General features: G+C 34.0%; 1 protein-coding gene across 2 annotated transcripts in view; it reads right to left on the bottom strand.

Annotated features, from left to right (window-relative positions):
- The window catches only part of LOC111413751 (LIM domain only protein 3-like), an 88,336-nt gene that overhangs the window by 22,934 nt on the left and 51,992 nt on the right, over positions 1-13,410 (bottom strand). For both annotated transcript variants that reach the window (XM_071199991.1, XM_023044849.2), the window contains exon 2: positions 5,836-6,221. In XM_071199991.1, the coding sequence (XP_071056092.1) occupies positions 5,836-6,197 (362 nt within the window). In that variant the 5' untranslated portion in view covers positions 6,198-6,221. The remainder of the gene's footprint in view (positions 1-5,835; positions 6,222-13,410) is intronic.

Raw genomic sequence — 13,410 nt, 5'->3', positions numbered from 1 at the left:
TCTAATTAAATAGCGTAAAACTCTCGTTAATTTTATAATTGGAAGCCACAAGAGAGGGGAAGAACGGGGACAGAGGACGAATTCGTTCGGGGATAACCTCCCTTCTTTTACAATGGAATGGTAGGGGTAATGGCTATGATTTAGGGATAGCAATTAAAATGTTTATAAAGGGATACGTTTTTTGAAAGTGTTTCAAATCTATTAGAGAAAACAAACGAAAAAACGTCAAAAAGAATGAGCAATTTTATTGAGAAAATGAGAGATTATGAAATCATATCCTACTCGAATGTTAATGAGCTTCTAACACTTGCAGTATCTATTTATTTCGTAATGCTGCATGGATAATGAATGTTGTTTCTATCAATAAATTTAAAAGATATTGGAATTTTTGCATTTAATTTAGAAATTAATTATTAACATTAAGGGATTAGGTTAAGACAGAAATAGGCACTTCATTTTCTAATAAGAAAGCTTGAAGCGTTGGAGGATTAGGTTTCTCTATTTGGATTATTTCAATGAGAAATTAATTTATCGACATTACAAGATGGGCTATTTTGAGACACAGCTCACATCCTTCATATCCTCCAACATTTTCAAGTATGTATACATAACGATTTTTTCTGGTTCAAAAAATAGTATCGCATAACTTATACTCATTCTCATTTATCACGAAAGCAAAAAAGTGTCTACTACTTTGAAAATCGACTAAACTGCAGAAGAATTTAAATATAATATCGGATAGAGATTCACGCAATACTCCAAATTTCCTTGTTTTCATAAAAACTTCTTGCTTGATATGAATAAAAACTTAACAATTCATAAAAGCAACTCCATTTAAAATAGATACGTCACTCTCCAAGCGAAGTTTCATGTGTGCGAGTTCATATTTTACGAGATTTCTATACATGACGATGTGGCAACATTGATTAGTAAGTATAAAAAGTGTTTCAGGTCATCTTCGACACTGGAACACTCGGACACTGGACTCTCTTTAAATGTTCTTGATGGTATTAGTTTGATTTGTTTAACCATTTGAGTCCCAAGGATAATTGCAAAACACTGTCGAACTGTCGAAACATCAAAATCGAGCTTTTTCTAAATAAGCACGAAAAGTGCTAGGTTTTCCCGGAAAAAAATTTTGACAGCTTATCCCAGAATTAAAGTGATGTGTAGGATTAATATGTCGTTGCTCTACTTAGTCCTCCACTGGCAACTTGGCACTTTGCTGTAATTATTCTGATTATGCAGCTGCTTTTTTGTTCGTCGAAGTATCGGAAGCTATTATAAAATTAGAGTCATTTGCAGAAATTAAAATGAAGTAGAGCTACGGATATATACATATATAGTAATCCCTATTAGGTAATTATGTCTAATATAAGCCTCTTTAAAAATCCTTCTACAAAGCTGATAAGTAGCCTCATGAGACCAAACTCTGTAACTCATCGTTGAGTCTCATCGTTTGCTTCTCGCGAACCAGTTTGATTTTAGACCTGAAAACGTTGCTAAGGAAACCATTATTGCATTTATGAACACCAGTTTGTAATAGGTGACCTTCTTCTCCGTAAGAATTTTATGCTGTGCTTGAACACTATTTTGAATAATTCTACAACTCTACAAAATTTTATTAAAATCACTATGTGACACCGATACCGATACCGGCATAATTTTTCTTGTGGTTAGTAACTAATTTACTTTACAGTGCTATGTAATATCTAGGGTATCCCAAAATATGTAAACGAATATTTTTTTTTCATAACTCGTCCATGTCGCTGTCGATGGTGCTATCTTTGTAAAGTGTGTAATAATGTAATAAATTTATATCAACAGTGAAAATATTCTCGGTAAAGCAGCATTTAGCAAGTTTAAAATATACAGAACTTGATAAAAGAAATATGCAGAAAAAACTAGGCAAGCTTTTGTTGCGAATGTTCCACTTCCAAATCAAGAGATGCTGAATCAAATGCGGAATAAAAAATTAGCATCATAATAGCAGAATCACAATAAGATGATTCATTAAGATTTGGAACGAGATATTCAAGAAATACATCATTTTGCTCTTTGAGTTAGACGCTGCTACCTACATGGTAAAAGCAGCCTATAACTGATCGCAAGTAATGTTGGTCAGCATGTGTTGCAACGCCTCGGCCGCAAGCGAACTTGACTAAACTCAGAACAAAGATTATTTGGATTTTGATTAATTGAATCAATTGGAAAGCTTCTAGGGAAGTACCAAAATGGATTCCGGCCAGGTAGATAAACAAAAGACCAAATTTGTTCTACGCCAGATCTTGGAAAGGGGCGACTTAGCGGATAATTATTTTGTTGGTCATATTGACCGAGACGACAGTGAATGTGGTAATGAAAAAGAGAGAAATTTCTGTTCTAATGCTAATCATTAGGCAAAGCTTTCTTGTATTGTTTACACTGTGTCGTAATATAAATTAGCATGATAAGGTATTGGAAATCTCTATCTTACTCAAAGATCTATGACAAGCTAAATGTATGGTAAGGTAAAGTTTTTATCGAAGGAAACTTAACAGCTTATATGTATGAAATGCTACTTATAAATGAAATTGTGCCTGGATTGAGAAACTTGTTTGAGGCCAATTTGAATTAGATGTGGTTTCAACAAGACAACGCTCCAACTCGTATTGGTGGTATTTTTTGAAGATACTTGAAAAATTGAGAATACTAAAGTAACCTGAAAGTTTTGCAGAGTTAAGGCAACGAATTATCGTTGAATCACGATTGATTTTTCGAGAATCATGGAGGACGGTAATAAGGCTATTCCCTCATCGATTAAGGTATTGTTAAAATGACAACGCAGCACATTTTCAACACTTAATTTAGTAGGCATTATGTATTTTATCAATTCAATCATTTGAATTTATACAAATTAGTACGTCATAGCTGCATTAAAAAATTAAAGTTAATTAAGTAAAATAGGATATAAATTAATTCGCCCTTTATTATTGGTAGAACGTAGGATGGTAAAATATAGAAACATGTTTTAAGAAACCAGATTTGAGTTTACAGCTGAGACGATCTATGTGGGTTCAACATGATGTTCAACATATTGAATGGCTTTTTAAGTGAATAAGAAGGAAAGTAAGATTCACTGAACTCCTGTTGTACAACTCTTGTCTTAGGTTATTTATCCAGGATATGCGCCTTCTTCCTATACTTCTTCTGCACCATATGTTCCCTTGAATACCCAGCTTATTCTACAGGATTCTTCTACAACACCCCATCTCAAAGGCTACAAGCTGGTCTATATCATTCTTCTCCTCAAGTGTCCATGATTCCATACCATATAAAAGCACTGAAAATACGTAGCATTTTAGCATTCTAATCTTGAGAGGTCGGTGAAGGCCGTTACTGCATAATATGTTCCTAATTTTGTTGAATACAGTTTTAGCCTGTCCAATTCTTAATCTTATTTTCTCCGTATATTCATTGTTCTCATTCACAGTTATTCCCATGTACTTGTATTCGCCGACCCTCATCACTAGCTTTCCTTTAATCTGTAGTTGTACTTTGTTGCTATGTTATAACTTTGAGATCATCATAAATTTGGTCTTCTTAGTAGCCAGTGTGAATCCTCTGTTTTAATTTTCTTCCACTACTCGATCCATTAATCTTTGCAGTCCTACTTAGGATTCTGCTGTAAATATGATATGGTCCGCGTATTTGATGTTTTTGATCGCCTCCCCGTTTACTGTCACTCCGATTGCTGTTTGCTCTGCCAAAGCTTCCTGTATAATGTTTTCTGAGAAAAACTTGAAAAGCAATGACGAGAGAACACATCCTTCTCCTCGTCCTTGCTTTACGTTACATCCTCTACATATATTCAAGCCACCTAATTAACGTAAAGATATTTTATTATTCTGATATCATTCTTATCTATACTTTTTTGCTCTTAGAAGCTTCATGAGATGATTGTGCCAAATCTTATCCAACGCTTTATTAAAATCCAGGAAGCACATAGATTGATATCCATGCATTTTTGAGACAATACGTTAAAAGCAAACAACGCCACTCTACTTCCCATTGCGTTTCTGGGGCCAAATTGAGTTTTACTAAAATCTTGTTCAATCTTCCTTGATCGCTGTCGATATTTTAGTGAAGTGGTTGTCTCTCATCTTCAAACAGTTCCTGGATGTATTCTTTGCACTTTTCTAGTTTCCTCTTCGTGTCTGGAATTATTTTACTATCCTTATCTAGTAAAATACTGTTTCTATTTGCTCTTTTAATCCCCACTAATTCCTTAATCTATTTATGTATATTGAAGTCATCATGTCTGGTTTGGAATTCCTCTATTTCCATACATTTCTCCCTGTGCCATTCTTCTTTGGCTATTCATATTTTCCTCTAGATATTCTTATACACGCTATCTTTGTTTTTGTACGTTCTTTGATTCATCAAAATTTCTTCAGTCATCCATGACTTCTCTCTTCTTTTCCTTCTCGACTATCTCCAACAGCTTTCTTGTCGAAATCACTAATCTTTGCTTTTGTACGTTCTTTGATTCCATCAATCATCAAAATTTCTTCAGTCATCCATGACTTCTCTCTTCTTTTCCTTCTCCACTATCTCCAACAGCTTTCTTATCGAAATCACTAATCTTTGTTTTTGTACGTTCTTTGATTCCATCAGTCATCAAAATTTCTTCAATCATCCATGACTTCTCTCTTCTTTTCCTTCGCGACTATCTCCAACAACTTAGCCAATTTTACTTAGTTCTTCGTTTATTCTTTCTGTTAGATGTTTTTTTGTTGGACATTGTGATGGTTGTTCTTGCTTGCTGTTATTGTCGGCTGTTTGTTTCTTTAGTCAGACTTGTAATTTATCTACCACTAGATTATGATGTGAGATTTGTTATTTTTATTACTATTTTCTGTTTAAAAAACCTTCAATACTTTCAAATATTTCTGCATTACCATTTTCTTTGTATAACATAACTTGTACACTTCATTTACATTAGCCCTGTATTAATATTGAATATAGGTGTTTGTTTATCGTTGATATTTAAAAACTTAACAAGCTCGCCGTTACTCGGTAATTGAGTATTTACGCTCGATTATTTGATTTTGCGTTTAAAAATAAATCTCCCGCAACAATGGGGCGCGGTGACGGGCACTCGATGGGGCGAGAGGACCGATACTCGCAAAACCTTTAAAATAACCGATTATATTTAAATCAATACCAAACGATAAATCGCCAACGTGCAATCGCCGCTCTCTCGTGTCGCTTTATTCAATTACTATACAGCGTCGCGACGCCCTTCCTCCCAATTTACCCAACTCACATTAGTACTTCGATTTTTTTAACCAATTTGAAACAAAAAAAAATAAAACTTGTTTCAATAGTTTTAATTAAATTGTTTAACATTATCTGATTTATTTTGTTTTATTTTTTTTATTTTCAAGTTATGTTTTAATGTATGGTTGAAGGGAAGCTTAAAAATGTTCGGGGCCGAGTCTCAACGGTGCAGTGTCGTTCGACGTCGTCCGTTGAATATTTGACGAGAGACCGACGACGACATTTTTTCAAATCAAAGGGGGCCTCACGTCGCGTGGACTCGTCGGTATCTTTTTAAACATTTTACAGGCCAATTGGGAAATCATTCCGGGATCGGGACGAAAACGCTCTTCTTCTTGACTTAGGAGAACGAACGACCGTGTCCTAGTCTACCTTCTTTTTGCTTATTGTCCTAGAATGTACTACGACTGTGGCCCCTTTTTCGTAAAGTACGGAAGTGACCGTTCTTCGTTAATATTAAGACGCCGATGTTATTTTTATTTAAAACTATGGGAATTCTTAGCCGGAACTTACCTATGATTACATTGTTGACACGCAAAACATTCCAAGTGATACACATTGCTTCTAGCTCTCATAACCATTTCGAAAGCAGGAATGATTTTGCTACACGCGGCACAATAACCAATATTACCAAAGAGTCTCAAATAGTCTCTTTTGCACAAAATCAAATTTGCTTTAGTATACAACGTTGAACCAACTTCCCCCAATCGGCAATCGCAACAACCACATTTCAAACAATCTTCGTGCCAATAAAGATCCAAAGCTTTCAATAGGAACCTGTCGGTGATCGGTTTACAACATCCGGCACACTCTTGAGGTCCCCCCGAGTTTGGTTTTGAGGAGGATTCGTTCTTGGACACATCCATTGTCATCATCGGGCCGTTCGCCCTTCGTTTTATCTGTAAACAAAAAAAGAGATAAAATAAATTGTATTAAGTTGATTGTTTGCGGTTGGGATAGGCCCAAAATGGGAGATTCAATTATAATTTTGATTAAGCTTCGCGAAGGGTGAGCTGACTGCGCTTTCTTTTCGAATCCCCCCATACACCCCGTGAATAATTAAAGGCATGGAAACTAAATACGGCGACCGGTCGTGCGGAGGGGGTGGGCCCTTTTGTAATTAACTATTACCCCGGGCACCCCCAAACCCCTACGTTAATCCTTTCCGGTTAAAAATCCAATCGATAAATTTAATTATAAGGGTTGTGTCTAGAGTCTAGACGAATCAAAGGAAGAAAGAAAAAAGTTATAAAATCAAGGAAAGTGTAAAAAAATGAATGGAATTTTCTAATTTCCCCCATATAAATCGATCGAGAGTGGACGTTATCAAAAGAGGGGTGGAAATAAATAATGTTAAGGCAATAATAAAATATGACCGGTCCGGTGTAACATACCTCTGCCAGTTTAATAAAAACGTCACCGGGTTCCGAGTGAATAGGAAAGGGGTGGCGACACCGGAAAACCGGGCAAAGGGGAGAGAAAATGCCAGTTGGAAATTGAAAAAGGAATCGTCCTTTCTCCGGAAAATACCCTTTTTTTATTACTATCATTCACTATCCAAGGTTTTCTTAAAACTATTAAAAAAAGCACAAAAATTTCAGTTTTTATTATTTTTTAAGAAATTTCAAATAACCTTTTAATAACAATTTTATTACGAATTAATCAATTAACAAACTTCTTAATTTCATAATAAAAAGAAATTAAAACGTTTTTGTGCTTAAATTTTTCTAGACGAAAGAAAAGAATAGAAGAAAGGGAGGAGGAAAAAAACAACTTCATACTTGATTAGTAGCGTTAAATTAAAGTCGCTCCCCTGGACTTAATTAAATTTTATATAATGAACTAACTGGAGGAAAACGCTGAACAAAAATAATTAAAAACCCCGGACTGTACACAGTTTTCTGTGACAAACTTAATTAACGAGGTCGTTCTTCGGCTACTTGAACCCAAATATCCAACAAAAAAGGAGAAAACAAGGGGAGAAGAAAAGAAAAAAGAAAAGGAAAAGGGACTTGATTTAAAACCTCAAATCATTAAAACGCTTAAATCATTAAAAAGAAAAACTGAAATGCAATTAGAAAATCTTACAAATCGAAAATAAAAGTTTAACGGAATGAATCAACTTTACTAGAGGATGGGGAGGTAAATTGTAAATTGATCGCGGGGGATGGAGAGTTTCATTTCAGAGGGGGTTATACGTGCACTATACAGGGTGATATCTTAAATGAAATCTGCATGGTTTTACGAGACACGCTCTCCACCTCACCCCCAGGCGCAATTTATAACCAGGCCGCCTTGCGTTACGTCGATTTTTTCCCATTTCGACAAAATAAACCCCATCCCACCACCATCCTACTACAACAACCCTCTTACGAACTCGATTTCGTTCAATTTCCAACTAATTACGACGCCCTTTACGCGAAGTAAAACCTCACCACCCTCAATTCTCTCGATGGCTGTTCTTTTCACTCTTTTTATTGTCGAAAATGTTAAACAACTACAGTTAAAAGGTTTTCTCTCGATTAAGTTAGGGTGGTTTCTCCAATTTCAATAAATGTTAAATCAATCATCACAAATCTTAAACAAAGTTTTTATAGGTTAACTCCAAACTTTATTTTTTGTACATACAACCTTTTTTTCAAGGTGTGCAGATTTAAATTTCCCAAAAAACGTGAGTGTTTATTGTTGAAAAGGAATTAAATAATTCGTTGAATGTTGTCGATTCGATTATAAATAACGATTATAATTCCGAGTAGTTTAAATTCAAAGTAATTCGTATAACCGCAACCACAGATGCTGTAACAGATCATAATTTCTAAAATTATATTGGTCATAGGGAAGCAGTCTCTTACAATGGAAGATTAATAATGGTTACTTCACCCATAAAATATTTTATAGGATACATTAATGCAATGACACATTGTTAAATAAATGAGATTACAGATTCATATAGGTGAGTCCAGATTGAAGGAGATTGCAAGCAAATTGCTTTTCGAAGCATTGCCTGAGGCTCCATCTGTGGGTAAAAGCATCATTCTAAAACTAGGCCCAGGAGGATTAAGGAAAGTGAGTAAATGAGCTTGTCATTAAGGAGTTATCGCCTAAATGGTTCTTCAAGAGTACTAATATGCCTCAAGTAATAAATTAAAATGTTTTGGTTAAGGAATTATATAAACCATCGATAACAGGAAGCCACTAAATATGCTAACATAGGAACAGAATAGTAACCGTTGAAATAAAAACGATATGAGTTCTTCCACGAACGTGGGATGCAAAAGTATTGGGTATTTATCTATCTTTATGAAGTTTTGATAGCAAGAAGTTATATTAAAAATAAAAAACAAAATCTTTGCTAAAATCAGTATAAAAGATAGTCACGTGGAAATATTTCCAAGAAAAACTAAAGGTGGCAAACAATCTTTTGTGCTAAAATATTTATGCGAATTAAAAACATTTTTGACGAGGACTCTATATCACATTAAAGGAAGTGGCAAAGATAAACTGGAGATTTTAATTATAATGGCAGGGATTTCGTCCGCTTCAAAGTCTTTAGCACTGTCAATCGCATCCAGTACCTCCTTCACCTCTAGAATATCAAAGCAAACACCGCTCGAGTTAAGAGAATCGGCAACAACATCAGTTACAAAATAAATCTGTACAGTAGAGACAACAAAATCAAAAAAGTTTTAAAGACATAAAGGCACGAATGTCCTTGCCGATCTTTCTCCACTTCACAAAGGACCAAAAATATTTTGTATGATCTGTGATGTTTGATCAGCGCGATTAACATTGTTGTAATCACATTCGATAAAAGCTGTATCTGACTTCTTACTAAAGTTATGATACTCAACTTAATTTTCGCAGCCCTTTTATCTCCTATATTAGCCAGAAATACAATAAATAATAACTAATCCCTTTCCCGCCTAACAGTTTCTTTTCTACCCCTGAAGATATCTTAATATTAATGCGAAATATTGGTGGACAAAATCAATTGAGTTTTTACCTGATCAATTCCTGGAACAACTTTTTAAGTCGTTGCAAACGGGATCGAACACTATCTAGTAACCACATAATCCAAGGTATATTACATATTATTTCCGATCGTAATATGCGCCTATAAACAAGCCAACACTGTTTTCAATCGAATTATCGCATCCAGAGGCATAGTCGAGCCTGGAGCTATCTCGAATGAATACCGAATATGCAATGAAGTTTCTAACGTAACGTATTTCAGTTAGCTTAGTTCATAATCCGAGGACATCCTGATCGTCACCACCCTTCTCTGGTAAGCCCTGTACTCTATACTGCTACGTCGATAGTATTGAGTTGGCAACCTGTTTCTTCAGTTCAGATAGTTCTCGGTGTTTAATTCATCAAGAATTTTGAATATTTCGTTAAGACACTGAACCGACAAATCAAAATCGGATATACGTTCATTGCACAAATGCAGAACAAGTCCTTGAAGCAAGTCCTCATAACAACTGTTCATTGCATGCATATTTGAGCCTATCCCCAGAACCAAGTCAAAAACTACCTTTATTATAATAGCAAAAGTTGATTCAGCTAAGAGCTCCCGAGAACGAGAAGAGCACAATATTCAACATTTTTTGGATTACAACAATTCCACAGACACATATCCAGACAGAGCACAACCGCCGTCATCTTGCAAACATCCATAGATTTAGCATGAGATCACGACAAGTATACCCCTCACTGCAAACCTGAAGATTTTCCTTACCTTCTTTTTGCAACGCCCACAATTAAACTTGTTTACTAATAAACAAACTTAGATTTCCGAACAAGCTGTTAGTAGCTGACAAAGGAGTTATGGCACTATAACAAGTTGTACAAATGTACAAGTTGTGGAACGTGATATATCACATGAAGATAGACAGAATTTTTAGAAACATAATTTTAAATAAATCTATTTTAAAAGGGATACTTTAAAGTAGATATCAACTTTCTATAGATGAATCTATTATCGCTCGAGGGGAGGCCCAAAGTGTAGGTACTATATAAAGAATAAGAAGCAATAAATACAACATAACGATGTATGTACTCATTTGCATACTTTGGATATTCTATTGAAACCGTATTATAAAAGACAACGATTCCCATACGTTTTCAGTCGCAAAGAGTTACTATTAATTAAGACTATTTGGATAAAGGGCATGAAATTTAATTTGATACAATATTAACATCAGACAAGCACAATTCAAAAGGAAGACGAAACATATGTGAACTGCAAAATTACAAAGATATAGTCGATACAATTATTATAAATATTAAAAAGGGAAAGCTATATGCAAAAGAAAAGACGCAGTGAAATCACAGACTGGAATGAAAAAATCGGTGGCTACAACCAGAAACGTAAAATAAGTAACAATCCTCTGATCTTGTTCTCGCTGACTGTAAGTACATGTCTCGGATAGATAGAGAGATGAGACAAGATGATACTATTCCATATAAAGAAAAACTATTAGATGGAACAGAAAAATGGTCTTTTATCTGATTGCTATGCCGATTACAATGCCCACTGTATATATACAAAGCTACCAGATACAACTAAAATTGACTTATACAGATCAATAGAAAATATTCTGTTTCATCCAAAGACAGATAGTCCTACTATCAAAACGATTTATATTGTCTCTTTTATATCAAAAGATAAATCGATGAAAAACTGTCGTCAATGACTTCACAAGAATCTGGATGCCAGTGTCCAGCAAACCCAAGTTTGGGCGTACATCCGTGCTTCAAAATGTGTGTATTGATGTATTAGTATATACTATAAGTACTAGGATATACTAAATTATAAGCTTCCAGATTACATTCTGAAGTACGAGAATAATTCAGCATGTGCAAGCAAGGTGCAACTTAATCCTTTGGTCTTTCGTAGTACTTATAAGTACTACTTACTAAAAGTTTATATTATTCCATGTTTCAATGTCATATCGCATCTAGTGCCACCATGATGGAATCAAATAAATAAACATTATTGCAAACATCCACTAGTTATTTTATAAGGTAGGTGAATGAATAATATAATTATTACACTCGATAATAATTTTATTCCCTCATTTCATCGATTTCAAGCAATCTTAAGAGTACATTGTTATTATTTTGTTGTATTAATGGTCTTACTGATGGAAAACTTTTGAGAGAGCCAAAAGATGTATAAAATAACCAAACATTTCAATGTAAATGCGTCTAGAATAGTTTTGAAACCAATGCAGAAGAACTCGGAGGCTATAGAAATTGTTGAAAAACTGACGAAATATGAAGTAATTAATTGAAATTAATCTGAAGTGGAAAAAGAAATTTTTTACAATAAATATTTAAGATTATAACTCTAAGACAGACTCTATTACTGGAGTGTTCCACAGTTAAATTTGTTACAACATTTTTTAGCACAACTTTAGATAACATTATTTTACAAAGAAAGCTATAATCTATATGGTCCAACGAAATAAAATCCTAAATGTAAAAAATTACTCAATTTATGGACTATCATGTCTGCCTGAAGACATTGTTGCTCATACAAACCTGATATTGAAGTATCAGTAGTGAAGTACACCATGAGTAAATTAAGATTGATTTGACAAAAAACAAAGGCAAACTTCATAAATTTAAGCCAATGATAGAAAATGGGAATCCAATTTTTAATCCATATTAGAAAGGAACCAAAAAATGAAGTGTATAAGATCCTACAATCGGGTGCAAAGTCTATCAAACATGGTTATAAAATTTGGGTTGTACTGGGTTGCGTACTTCTGATTCAAAACTATATGCATATGTCAATCACGTAATAACAAAGACAATCAACTACAAGAATTTGGACTTGTGACAAATGTAATGCGGTCAATGAAGAATTGCAACAATCAAGATAGAATTTGATTATCAAGATGAGAGACGTAAAGCTTTCTTGTATACAATTATTAGAATGAAAAAAGGGATTCCTAAGAATTTGATTAAAGATAAAAAGTTGAAGCATGGAGATTGTAACTACAAATTTAGTTAAAGATTTTTCAAATGAATAGACAGCAAAGTCGTACAGTTAGCTAGTTATTTTCTTATCAACGAAAGTACTGCAGCCAAAAATTCTATCATTTCAAGCATATGGAAGAAGCAAATCTCGCAAGCATATTGCATTATTTAATACGTATTTTATATATTGTAATCTCTTTGACTAAATTTCTGCAAAATTTTGCTGCTTGAAGTAGAAGTAATTGATTGCAATATTCCTCATCAACATAGCAGCTCGTAAAAGGAAAACAAAAAACTTTTTCTGATCCTGCAAATGTAAGAGAAACTGTAACATATAGCATCTCACAATTCAGTTTTATATATAAATAGTAATGGTAGGAATAATTATCTATGAAGCTAGTATGTGGGCGAACAAGGCAGTGTAAGTGAAGACATTGTAACGATTTAACAATATGAAGAGAGGTGTCAACGGACGGTCTGTTAGCTATTACGGGAACCGATTGGAAAGTGATGTAATGAACAACAACATACTGGATCTAAAAATAAGTGTAAAGCTGCTATTGTAATTATTTTGTATTTTTGCCAAACCCAAAATAGCTACTAGAAACACTTTAATGAGGAGCTGGCCCATACCGAAATATTTATCTTTATCTATTGTGAAATGACACTTTGATACCAATGTGCTGTCTAAATGAAGATATATTATCTTTAATATCATTGCATTCTTGAAATACAGAGTTTATAAAGATCCAATATTTGTATTTAAAGTTTGTTTTGGTTGGTTTTTTTGAACATTAAAAACTTGACCAGAAAAATATTTTAATTTAGCTTTTATACTAAAATTAAGAAATTTTTACGATTCAACCACCGATAAATTCCAAACTTATCTTAAACGGGAAATTGAAATTGAAATGAAATCGCCCAATAAAATTAGCTTATAAAAGGATAAATGGATACCCTCCAATTTCGAGACGATTTACAATCGTGTTTTATTATGTCTGGAAGGATAAATTTAACCCTCTACAGATACATTTTAAGTACCGCATAACAAAAAATGTTCTGGTTTAAATTGAAAAATTTTAAGAAAACCCAATAAATCGA

This window comes from Onthophagus taurus, chromosome 11, assembly GCF_036711975.1.
Source record: "Onthophagus taurus isolate NC chromosome 11, IU_Otau_3.0, whole genome shotgun sequence".
Lineage (NCBI taxonomy): Eukaryota > Metazoa > Arthropoda > Insecta > Coleoptera > Scarabaeidae > Onthophagus > Onthophagus taurus.
The sequence above is the reverse complement of the archived record's forward strand: the minus strand, read 5'-3'. Positions and strand labels throughout refer to the sequence as shown.